Source organism: Sturnus vulgaris, chromosome 5, assembly GCF_052056855.1.
Source record: "Sturnus vulgaris isolate bStuVul1 chromosome 5, bStuVul1.hap1, whole genome shotgun sequence".
Classification (NCBI taxonomy): Eukaryota; Metazoa; Chordata; class Aves; order Passeriformes; family Sturnidae; genus Sturnus; species Sturnus vulgaris.
Window position 1 is genome coordinate 4,597,086 of NC_142247.1, and position 12,211 is coordinate 4,609,296.

At 49.7% G+C, this 12,211-nt stretch overlaps 1 protein-coding gene across 1 annotated transcript in view; it reads right to left on the reverse strand.

The window, feature by feature from the left end:
- B4GALNT3 (beta-1,4-N-acetyl-galactosaminyltransferase 3) overlaps nt 1–12,211 on the reverse strand; it is a 63,488-nt gene that overhangs the window by 12,658 nt on the left and 38,619 nt on the right. Inside the window, exons 3-10 of the mRNA XM_088166048.1 lie at nt 10,878–10,955; nt 5,115–5,210; nt 4,506–4,596; nt 3,612–3,712; nt 3,182–3,249; nt 2,582–2,660; nt 2,133–2,199; nt 267–395 (exon numbers count right to left, since the gene is read on the reverse strand). Coding sequence (XP_088022174.1) covers nt 267–395; nt 2,133–2,199; nt 2,582–2,660; nt 3,182–3,249; nt 3,612–3,712; nt 4,506–4,596; nt 5,115–5,210; nt 10,878–10,955 — 709 coding nt within the window. The remainder of the gene's footprint in view (nt 1–266; nt 396–2,132; nt 2,200–2,581; nt 2,661–3,181; nt 3,250–3,611; nt 3,713–4,505; nt 4,597–5,114; nt 5,211–10,877; nt 10,956–12,211) is intronic.

Genomic DNA, 12,211 nt, shown 5'->3' on the forward strand with positions numbered 1-12,211 from the left:
TGCAACCCATGCACCAGCCTAGCTGCTTCTGCCCCTGGGCTCTACCTATACCTTAGTATCCAGTGGAATACTAAGAAACAGATTAAACAAACCTTCCTGCACAGCTCAACTCTTCACATTCCTTTAAGGCGCTTACACAAAAATATGCTTGGGGATGTTGTGTGAGCTGGGTACCAAGAATGGGGAGCTGGCTTTAGTCTGTGCTTTGTCTCCTACAGTGACTGATACTGTAGCTGCCATTTCCTCAGCTTCTTTGCAAGCCTTACCTTCATAAAGAGTGTCCCGGGGGTCAGGCTTCAGCATGTCAGCAGGGTGTGTCCTGCTGCTGGTGCTCCTGCGGCTGGCCAGCGTCTGCGGGATGTGCCCGACCTCATCCATCTTCAGAAGCGTCTCGTCTAGAAACCAGAGAGAGAACACAAGGGGGAGGAAGGGCCTAACTTGTTCCTTGTCCCAAAAAGCACCTCCCTCCAGTGCCAGCCCTTTCCAAATGGCATTGCCTCCATGGCAGTAATGTTGTCTCTGGAACAGGCAAAGGAAAGGCTCTGACCCAGAAAGTTGGAGATACAGAAGCTGTGGGGTGGGAGCAAGGTTTTCACTGAAAGCAAACACACAGAGTGATGAGTAGTGGAGGAAAATGACCTCCTGCCTTGGATACACCAGTGTATCCAGTGCTGAACAGGCCCCATGCTGGCAGGAACTACTGGACACCTCTGTATTATTAGTATGAAGTTTCTTTTCAACCAGTATTAAGTTTCTTTTCGAAGGAAATAAAGAAAGATGAACGGGAGGAGAAATCTGAGGAGCAAAGCTTTTGCCTGTGCTGGAAAAGGATCAGGATCTTGGGGAAGGACCTTCAGAGGCTGAGGAGGATGTTACTCCAGAAAGGGAATGAAGCCCCATAGTAAGCCAAGAACAACAGGAAGCTCAAATTCAAGACTGGGTATTGATTACATTTCTCCTTGGGTGCTGCTGTCACAAGACTTCATGTCTCCATGGATCTTACTCTAAAATGAGGGGAATTGAATAAAATATCCATGAGGGAAAAGCAATATCCTGCCAAGGGCACTGGTGTACAACTTTTGGGTACAGAACTACATGAGACCCCAGAAAGAATGGGATATCATGTGATGCAGCCAAAGGCTAATATGAACGAGGGAAAAGCTATGGGCAGCAGGCAACAGATTAAAAATGAGACTGCAGAACTGCACCTAACCGTGAAGGGATCTTCTGGAAGGTCAGTCTTCTATTCCACCTAACCCTAATTAGTAAGAAGAAAAGAACAGAAGGAAAAAGGACGAAGATGGAAAGCCTAGTCCTAGCCAAATGGGAGGTTTCAGAAAATACAGCAGCAGGTTGTGATCCAAGACACAGCAAACAGATGTCTTGATTACATCAGGGAGTCTTCCATGCACAAAAGGGCTGGTATGGAAAGAAGCCCAGAAATGTTGGAAGGCAACAGCAGTAGATATGGAAAGGGGGAATGCTGGCAGGGGAAACTGATGCTGACAAAGCTGGGTAAGGGTAAACAGTCAAAGGAGCTTCTTAACTGATAACACCATCACTCGATGTGCTAAGAAGGGTTTACAAAACAGAAGGGACTGGACTGATGTGTTTGCAGCAATCCAGCACCAACTCGAAGAGACCTGAGGCTGGTACAGAAGAAAGCAGCATCCCCTGCCATCACCAGTGCATCCTGTTGTGTTCAGGACCCAGACTGAAATCTGCTGAAATGCCACAGCAGCCCCTTCTCCCCGGCTGTGTCTGGCTGGCAGAACACCCCTGCAGCTCCCATGTTTTGGGACTCACTTTTCCCCTGGCTCTCAGCAAGCAAACTCCATCCTACTACTCTCAATCCACAACACTTCTCACCTATGCAGACTCTCCTCTCTGCCCTTCCTCACTACCTCTAGACTATAATGCTCCTATCTTACTTCTGATTCTCCTATGTTTAATAATGAGTCACACCCTTGTCCAGAAGTCTTTCTCCTGAGCTGTCTCCACCTTTTTCTCCCAATGATGTGTATGCCTGGTATTTGCCTGGCTAGACAATGATTCACGGTGAAACACTGGATGCAGACACATTCAGGAAGAATGGGGAGGTGCTTGGGAAAGCTTGTGATGAGGATACTTACTAGCAAAAAGGGAGAGATATTGGGAGTCAATGACTTTGAACTTCGCTTCTGGGTCATTCAGTCTCCACTGGAACAGAGAAACACATTGAAATGAAGCACCTCTGGAGTTAACCAAACCTGAACAAAGGGAACACACTACCCCTACTAGGACTGAATTTACCCAGCAGCAAAAGACTGGGAATGAGCTGAGATCCCCCAGGACACATCCAAACCAGGAAAGGCTGCAACAGACCCCAGAGAAGGCAGATCCATCCCAAGTAAGCAGAGGAAGGGGTCCTGACACACGGGCAGGACTGTCCCACACTGCAGTAGCTAAGGGCTCTGGAAGGGATAAGCTACATCTCATGCAATGAGGAGCTGAGGCCAGGGAAAGGAGGGAAATGGTTACAAACATCATTCCCGAGCTCTGTGGGGACACATATACGGGACCACCATTTCCACAGACTCACTGCTACTTCCACATGGTCTGTTCCTCTGTCATCCTGCTTGTGCAGCACCTCAAAGTAGTACCTGCCTGCCGATGACAACCTGCGAAGAACAAGGTGTCTGTCACCAGGAGCATTAAGGAACATTTCTTAGCTTGTCAGCAGACAATGAGTGGAGAGAACCACACCCATGAAACAACCTAATTCTCAGGGTAGGCAGGGTTAGCGCTGCCAAGAAAATCCAGATCCTGACAGTGAGATAGGTAGCTCCACTTGTGCACCTGGAGCACTCCAGACCCTTCTCAGTTAATTCTGAATAATTCCCTCTCAGTGTTGCCTGTTGGGCTTTGGCCTCTGGGAAACCTGGCCAGTTCCAAGGCAGGAAGCTTGGGATATAGTTCATACAGGGGAGCCTGGATGTGCTGGTGGCTGTTCGCTCCAGGGAAGAAAAATTCAGTGTTGCATTTCTGCAGTAAATCAGCAAGGCTTTGGAAATACCCCAGAGTAATCCCTTTCTCTGTATTGCTGAACTCTTCACGACAAACCTGAGAGCTTTTCCCTTGTTCTTGTGATTTCCTGGTCATGTGCAGAGGTGGCTGGGACTGAGGGACTTTGCTCACTCACCTCACCATGTTTGACTTCTGGCTTTGAAATTTCCCAAACTCTCCTGGTGCAGTCCACTCCTTCCCTGTCTGCCAAGAGACACAAGATGGCTCGAGTTAAGATGAGTTTCTTCCCTTGCTACTCCACTGACAATGATAAAAACAGAAAATTGAACTCCCCCTTCCCTCCAATTCCTCCTGATTTCATCTGTGAAATCCATCACCTGTGGACAGATTTAAGTCCCTTAATTGTGAACAAGGGACTCCCAATAGCAGCACCAAGAGGTAACTGGCTTAAGGTATCCGTGTCATACCCCATCTGCCATCATGTTGTCTGTAGCTGGGCAGGAAAGAAACCTGGCTAGTCCAAGGAAGCAGTAAGTCAGGAAAGTCTCTGTTCCCACAGAAACACTGAAGCCTCGATGGAAGAAGCCCTGCAGCATGCACTGTACCTTGCCCACACTGGCCAGCAGCTGGAGACCAGAGGGATTTTCATCTGGACTCAGCCAGAACTCGGCATTATCATCTGCAGCAATGGCAAACTGGAACTCTCCTGCAGAGAGAGGGAGGGAGTAAGTAGGGCTTTGGGGTAAGGGCTTGTGCATATAACAGATCCTGCTCCTCTAAAATGCTATCTTTGCCCTTTTTCCTGGTGACACCATCCTTCCCTTTTGCTCCTATCACCTTCCTGCCTTTGAATCTCTCTGAATTCTCTTAACTCTGCTGTGACTGAAAACAAACTTCACAGATATCACTGGTTCACTGTCCCTCCTGCACTGGCTTCACCTGACATCTAACCTGGAAAGCTAAGAAGTCTGTGCAAAGCCACCCAACACCCCTTCTGCTTTCAGAGCAAAATCTTGTGTGAGATGCAGTGTTTGGATGGAGGAATGTGTACGTGGAGCCCCAGAGGCAGACAGAGGTGCCTGAGGCTCTCTCTTTGTTTGGGGTCATGGGGATGGCAGCTGCAGGGCAGTGACCGAGGGTGAGTGCCAGCAGGCTGCTGGGGGCAGAGGGATGCAGCTGTGGGACACAGCTGGCAGCTGCTGCAGGGACATCAGTGATGTCATGGACAGTCCTGGCCATGCCAGGCAGGGAGGCAAAGCTCAGGGATTGTTTGTGCCCACACACACGCCACGGGGATGTGCATTCCAACAGCATTGTTATTTATCTAGCACTCCCCATCTGGCTTTTCCTTTCCACCCCACAAGTGAGGAGGCAGATGTGTTTCCAGTCATGCACACCACCCATGTGAGGGACCTGTTGTGGCACCAGTGGTTCAGCATCAGGAGGGGAGGGAGGGGATGGTGACAGGAGTCATGAGTGAAGGCACTCAGAACCCTCACCATCAGTGAAAGGATGCAGGTAGCCAAATATCCGGAGACCATAATTGGTCCATTTTGGGGACACGGCCAACTTCTTCAGCGTAGTTCTTGTCTGAAGTGGAAGAAGAAAAAATTCGTAAAAATAATTTTAGATGTGACAGGAACAAGGGGAGAACCAAAAACTCTGGGACGGGTGGGCAGAGGGTTTCCTCTGAGGGGAGGATGGGGTGCAATGGAGGCAGAGGGAAAAGAGTAAACCAAGTAAGAGATGAGGTGGAGCAGACGCTGCTGAGGAGGGAAAAGCTGCATGGGGGATGGCATTGAGATGGTGGGGACAGGACATGGCATGCCCTAGCCACTTGGAAGAAGAGCACCAAAAAAAGAGCTCCTTCAGACACCATGTCTGAGCCCTGGGATGTGAAATGATCCCCCCGTGCAGCAGAAAAGCTGCCACACTTGAGACCTTGTGAAAGCTTCCTGCTCCCTCAGGAGGAGCACAGAGCAGGTGGCTGAGAGGGAGGTGGTGGGTTTTAACAAAGAGCAGGACAGAGGAAGGCAGGGACAGGACGTGATCCACCTGGGAAGCTGAGCTGGGAAGTGCAGGACAGTGGATGTCATGGTCTTACTCACGTGAGGGAAGAGGGGGAAGTGGAGGTTTCTCCTGAGCTGCTCGATGGAGCTGCCACACCAGTCCTCAAACACGTGCAGGTTGGCCTGGCCCTGGAACTGGAAGGCAGAAGTGGGGCACCATCAACTGGTGCATCCAGCCCCTGTGTCCCTCCCCTGCTCCCACAGCCTTGGCCACAGCCCCAGTACCACAGTGCTGTGATCTGCAGGAGACCTGGAGCACAGCTGGGCTGGGAAAAGCTTGCTGGCCACTGTGGGACCCCAGCAACACACTCCTCGAAGGACAGACTTGATTTTTGTCACAGCCCTTCAGAAGGGAATCACTGCCTGCCCACCAGCAAAGTCCAAGTTTTCTGCCTGCAACCAGTGGGGCTGGATGCTGAAACTCTCCTCGCAGGACTGGCATCCAACAGCCAAGAATAAATAAGCTGGAGACAGTACAAGCTGCCTTAGATGGCAAAAGGCTGAAGAAAGGAATAAGTTGCCTTGGGACCAGGGAGGTTTTGCTAGGGCTGCCTTGCCTATATAAGGGCTGTGGGAGCAGGGCTGGGGAAACAGCCTGAACAGCACCCAAATGTCTACAGATGGCAGCAAATTCTCAGTTTTCGCTGGGGAGACTCGAGCAGGCCTGAAGCAGCACATTGCAGAAGGGTCCAACCTCTCCCTGCACTTCTGCCAGAGAAACTTCTTCACTGAGTTAATTTTTCCCAGGATGGCGGACTGGGGATGTGTTTTGAAATAAACTGTGGCTTGAAGGAAAGCCACGAAGCAGATTTGGCTCAGCACCAGTAATGCTCCTTGCAAGCTGTGGGCTTTAGTCGTGCACGTGAAAACAATTCCTGTGTGTAGGCAAAGCACATTCACAAGCACTGCTGCTCTGGAGGGGTCTCTTGTCAGCCCTGGTGTCCAGGGTTGATGAATATCTGCAAGCCCACAATGCCCCCACTAACACCTCCTCCTCTTCCCTCCTCTGCTGACACCCCTCAGCCTGGATTCTGCCAGCCAGACAAGAGGAAAAGCAGCGAGACAAAGGCAATGCAATTCCTCACAGCAATGCACAAAATCAGAGTGGAGACAGACAGAGGGTTCAGGGGGATGGATGCAGCCCAGAGAAACCCAGGACTCTGCAGGAACTTGTGATACAAACAAATCACTGCAAGCGTGACAAACACTTGAATTGGAATTTAATTGCTGTGCAGTCCGTGCCCCTTGGCCAAATCCACGTTCACACCCAAGGGTCTTACACTGCTTTTCTCAGCCAAATCAAATAATGACAACTGCTGTTTATTGTGGAACCTGGAGTGAGAGGAACAGGCTGGGCTCCCACAGAGAGTCACTGCCAGGAACTGAGTCCTATGGAAGTCTGCTGCTACCCACAACTGATGTTGGTTGGATTTTTTTTTTTTTTTTGGAGAATCGCTTGCACACGGCAGACAGCAGGCTCAGAGCTCTATGAAACGCAGCACAACACTCCCACACTGTGGACAGGCTGGCACTGCAGCCCGCTCCTGCCAAAGACAGACCCAGGGGATGATCTCAAAGCTCGGGACTGCCATGAAGCTGGGCTGGCTTTGACACGGGGCAGCCCAAATGCAAAACCTGATATTTATGAGGCAAACCCCAAAAGACTGGCTAGACTTGCTCAAATGTTTGCAGAGTAACACTCAGACCAGTCCCATACCAATTCAACACTTCACTGCAGTTTGAAGTGCAGTATTAGGGAGAGGGCTGCCTAATAAAAAATAAGGCAGACACCACTGTACTAGGTGCACCACCAATACTTAGAGATAATTCCTGAAATTTCTAGCCCAACACTCCTGCCTCCAAAGTCTTTACAAAGCCTCTAGAGAGGAGATTCTGGCAGGAGTTAATGAGATCACTTGGCTTTCCTGCACTCACAGGCACTAGAAATAATTAACTGGTAAATATTAAGTATTTCTCGCATGCAATTTTAAAATCTTTTCTAAATCTACAGATTTTCTCCTGAGTTACAGCAGCTTAACTTAGTTTCCTCTTAAAGAGAAAAAAAGAACATTATTGACAGATAAGGGCTGGCTGCCCAAAGTGCTGCTTTGGGACTGAAAACTGAGCTAGGCTTTAATTTTAGGCCCCCACAAGTCATCAGTGTAGCAGCTGTTTTGAAACTCTATCACCTCTGTCCCTTCAGCTCAATTCATAGCTGCCCATTACAGGCAGCTGAGAAATTCTTCTGTTCCCTATATGAGTATCCTCTCATGCAACATGCTGTAAAAATCTCCTGCTTGGGGCTTTTGCAGATTGCAGTTACAGAGCAACATCACCACCATTCCCAATTCCTACACAAAGAAATGTCACTGGATTTTCTAAAACGTGATTTTTAGGACATGATTCCAAAACATGGTTACTATATTTGACTTCCCACCTTGGAACTACCTGGCCCTGTTTTGCAAAGGGCTGGAAATTCAGGACCTAGCAAGCAACAAGTTCCCGTTCTCCCCTTAAAAATATCTGATTTGAAAGATGTGGATAGACTGATTTGGCCAGAACCAGCAAGAGAAGCCATGAGTGAGCTTTCAGTGGCAGCTGGATTTATTGTGACCTTTTCATTTTGACGGCTTCTCCTGCCCAGGAGGTTTTTCTGTGTTCCAACACCTCTTCCCAGCTTCTTATCACCCTGCTGAAATAGCAGCAGTGCACGACCACAGCTCAGACCTAGAACAGCCCCAGGTCACACACCAAGGGCACTGCCAGCACAGGGTGAGTGTGCCCTGGGGCAGAGGACAGTGTGAGTGTGCCCTGGAGGAGAGAACAGTGTCAGTGTGCCAAGGAGCACAGCTCCTTGGCACACTGACACTGTTCTCTCCTCCAGGGCACAGTGTGAGTGTGACTTCGGTATTTCCACTTCCTTCTAATGAGAAATGTTGCATTATCAGCCCCTGCTGCAAGAACTGACCATAGAGGAGGATGAGGAATGCAGACAACCCAGACCCAATCACGTCCAAACTGTCCTGGGGTTGGCACCACACACCCAGGGGCTCCTGCTGAGCAAGGGGGCCAGGGAAGAAAGATCTGGGCAAGCAGTAAAGCTGAGAGGATTGCAGCAGCAGAGACACGACCTGCTGGCCTGTAATTGCAGCAGGATGGAGAAGAGAAGGCTTTCCTAATTTAATCCTTTTGGCATCACAGAGGCAAATCAGCTGCGTAGCTGCACGCAGCCCAGGGCATGATAAACAGGGCACAGAGAGGGCCTGAGCCAGGGAAGAAAGGAGACATTGTGCTGCCAGCGAGGAGCTCCTGAGCTTGTAAGACTCTTCTGTGTCCTCAGAGTGGCTACAGCCCCTCCTCCTGCCTGGCCCAGCTCCCCTGACTGGGTGACATTCAGCAGCCAGCAGCTGGGCTTGGCTGCACGCTCTGCTGAGCTGGGCACTTGTGGGAATCCATCAAGACAAGTGAGCAGCACAGCCCCTGTCTGGATGGGCACGAGTAGACAAGGGAGGGCATCAGCAGAGACAGAGTGAGCAGCAAGAGCTTTGTCCTTCAGCCCTCTCAGGAAAGGAGTCTTCCTCTTTGGGCAGGTTTGGTAGCAGGACAACACTCCAGCCAAACCCCTTGGTTTTGTGCAGCACCTGGACAGGTGCTCCTGGACATCCCTCACACCTCCCTGCAGAGAGAAGGAAGTCCTGAGGCTGTGCAGACAGGAAGGAGGAAAGGACATTTTAAATGCACCCCAGCACTGCCCAGAGCTTTCTGCTCTCAGAGCTGAGCAGATGCTTTTGCAGAGGTAAATGAGAACAGTCTGGCTAACCAGACACTTTCCTGAAAGTTCTACTCACACCTACAGCAGTGTCAAATGGTGACACTCATATCCCACAGTGCAGGCACGTTTCTGAATTAATGAAACAAAACACCCCACATCTCTCCAGGCTGAGCAGGCCCTGGGTGATGCTGGGAGCTGGAAGAATTTGTTCTGATGCCTGGAAGTGATGGTAAGGACAGGGACCATCACAGGCATCTTGAGGAACCAGGAGCAAGGATGAACCCTCCTTTCCCCCAGATGCCAGAAAAAAACTTGATTTTGGGATTTCCAACGAGCATACTTCCCTACCACATTATCCAAGGCTGAAGACTTAAGCTGCCTATCTCATATCCTGAAACTGAGAGAGGAAAATTGAAACCTGTCCTTTTTTGGCAATGCTGGCTGCCAGCTCACCCTGCAAGCCTGTTAATTATTTATGTTTGTCAGGAATATGCCTCTCTATTCAAACCAAGACCAGCTCCCTGACCTGTGTGAGGCAACCTGGTGTCCCTCACCCCAGGAATCAGCCTGCAATTAAGTTATTAGAGATGCAGTGGGAAGGGCACAATGGGATTACAGACTCTGGGTAATTAATTTGGGCAGAGCCACAGCAAAACTGAATCCCCAGGCTGGGAGACATTTCAGTCAGTGGTTAGGAGCACAGCAAGCAGCTCTCTACAGAGTTGTGTCCATAAATCCCTCTTCACCTCCTGCAGCTGGTACTGGTGAACCACTGGTCTCTGTAGCCAGGGGGATCCTGCTGACCCTGCAGCAAGGCCAGGAAATTTTGTCTTATACAGCCAAAGAAAAAAGTGTCCAGGCCACAGTGTGCACCTCTAACCTGGCAAAGGCTCCCTGCACAGCAGAGCTGGCCACTTCCCAGATTCATGTGCTTTGGGAAATCTCTGGGAACAGGATCAGAGACATAGGGCAAAGCCTTAGGGAAGCTGGGAGATGCCACACAGAACCTGTATGGCTCTGTGCCATGGGAAGGGGGAGCAGCAAATGCTCAGTGTGTCATCCCTGGGCACAGCACAGCCCTGCCCCTGCCATCCCTCTGGCTCTTGTCTCATCTGGCAGCCCTGCATGCACAGAACTGCAGCTGCAGAACACCCCAGGCTCCAGCTGGCACCAGCACTGCAGAGCCCAGGCTCTGACCCACAACAGGTCAATGGTCTGCTCTGGTTCTGGGCTCTGGAAGGTGACTGGTGCTGCCAGGAAAGCCACAGCTCAGCATGCAGGGACCTGAACTGCTCCTTGCTGCGGCTGGATGAATACACTCTGCAGGGCCAGCAGCCTGCTTCCTCCCAGGGGAGCCACAGAGGCTCCTTAATTTGTGCAGGTCTCTAATCACCTTGAGGAATTTAGGAAGCTGGCTCCATTAACTAAATGCCCCCTGGCTGGTGTCCCTCTCATTAGGAGCAGGCTGCATTGCTCCCTTATCTGAAGAGGGATGATGAGATAAGGAAATGGGGGGAAAGAATAATTGAGGCACGAAGGAAACAAAGGAAGTGTTTACCCCGGCCTGCAAAGGTCACCAGAGAGGGTCTCTGTTCATGGAAGCGCCACTGAAGTGGAGAAATTTCCAGGTATGACACGCAGGATTTGGATGGTAAAAGCCAGAGCAAGAGCAGTGTGACACTTCTGTGTGCCACAGCCACGCATTTGATTGCTGAGTGATTGGCCCTACACGCCCCAGCCCTGAATAAACTTCACTTTTCAGGAAGGTAGTGGGCTGCCCGGAATTGCAGGGGGGTGCTTGGAGCTTTGAGGACTTGTGGAAACACCAAATTATCTGGAATCTGGACACTCCAGTCTTTCCAGATGATTACTCAGGTCTGTAAGTGTCATTAAGCAGGGAGAAGGTGACAGGGAGTGGACTTCCAGTAAAGTGAATTAATTTCCAGCCATACTTCCCTGCCTTTCATTTTTTCTGTACAGGTCTCCAGCCATAACCCCCCTCACACAAAATGATGGAGGAAGGCACCCACCTCTGGCATCCACGGGACAGGGTTGTCCACAGCTGCATAATTTGATTTATTCCTCCCACCTATTTGCAGCTCTTGGATCTGAAATACAAGTAGATAAAAGCCAAAATAACCTGATAAATGACACAGCACTGACACGGACAAGATGGTTCTATACAAGCTCTACAAGAATGTTCAAACCTCGTCACAAGAACATAATGAGAAAATAAAACAAGTTTTCAAGCTCCCTTTCCAAAGGGCAGGCCAGGTATCATGGACATAACGGGGTGAAAATGCTCCCTGGCTTTTCTGACAGCACATTTCCACTGTGAGCTGCTGAGGGAAAAGGATTCCAGTATTTTATAACCAGCACAGAGTTAAAGCTTAGGTCATTCTCTGGTGTTTTTCCCCATCTGTGTTTCACTGCCTTCAGTCAGTGTTGGATCCCAGAAACCTGGGGGTTTTGGAGCTTTCTGTGCTGTCAGGCACTGACCCCTGGAGAACACTGCTTTTGACCTGAGCCCTTGGAGAAGGCTTCTAAATTTGAGTGATGAAGTTAAAATCACAGGTGTGTAGTTAAATAGAAGTGTGTGATTTCACATGGTGAAGGGTTTTAAATTTGAGGGTTTTATGGTATAGTAATAGGTATGGGACAAGATGGAAGATTTTGGGTGGTGTCTCTTTTGGTGTTCATCTTCCTTCTTCATGGGTTCCAGGGAGTAGTTTCTGGTTGGTCAGTGTCACACTGAAGGTCATGGGAATTTCATTATTGGGTTAAAAGTATAAATACTATAGATGTTAATTCTCTATTGGACTGTTTAGCTTTAAGAGACCTTGTAGCAGCTGCATCTTCCTCCATTTTCCTCACTTCTAGCAGTAGCTAGAAGTGCTGCTGAACGCTCTGTACTTTTTGATAAAATTTAACAAACCAAGCCCGAACACAAAAAAATCCATTTCCATCGTGTATTTGTTAATCCTGGCTCTGAGTGAAAGCAGAAGAAACTGAGACAAAGCACTAATTAAGTGGTGCAAAGCTCCCACTGCTGTTACACCTCAACAGAACTGAGATGTGCTTCACTGGAGAGCAATAAATTCTCTCCTGAATGTTCACTTCTGCTTCTATCTTGCCTTCCTGTGCCACAAGCCCAGCCAGCCTGGTCCCAGTGCTATGGCTTGGTCCATCTAAAATAAAACTTCATTGACTGCAGTGGAGCCATTGTAGGCTCACCTTGCTGGGAGCCAGCTCAGATTTTGCCCTGTGGCAAGCTAAGCTCTCCTCCTGTGTGAAGAGAGAGCTGGGGCCAGCAGCAGAAAGGAAGGGCTGCCCTTCTGAATGCACAGAAGGCAGCCCAGGCATC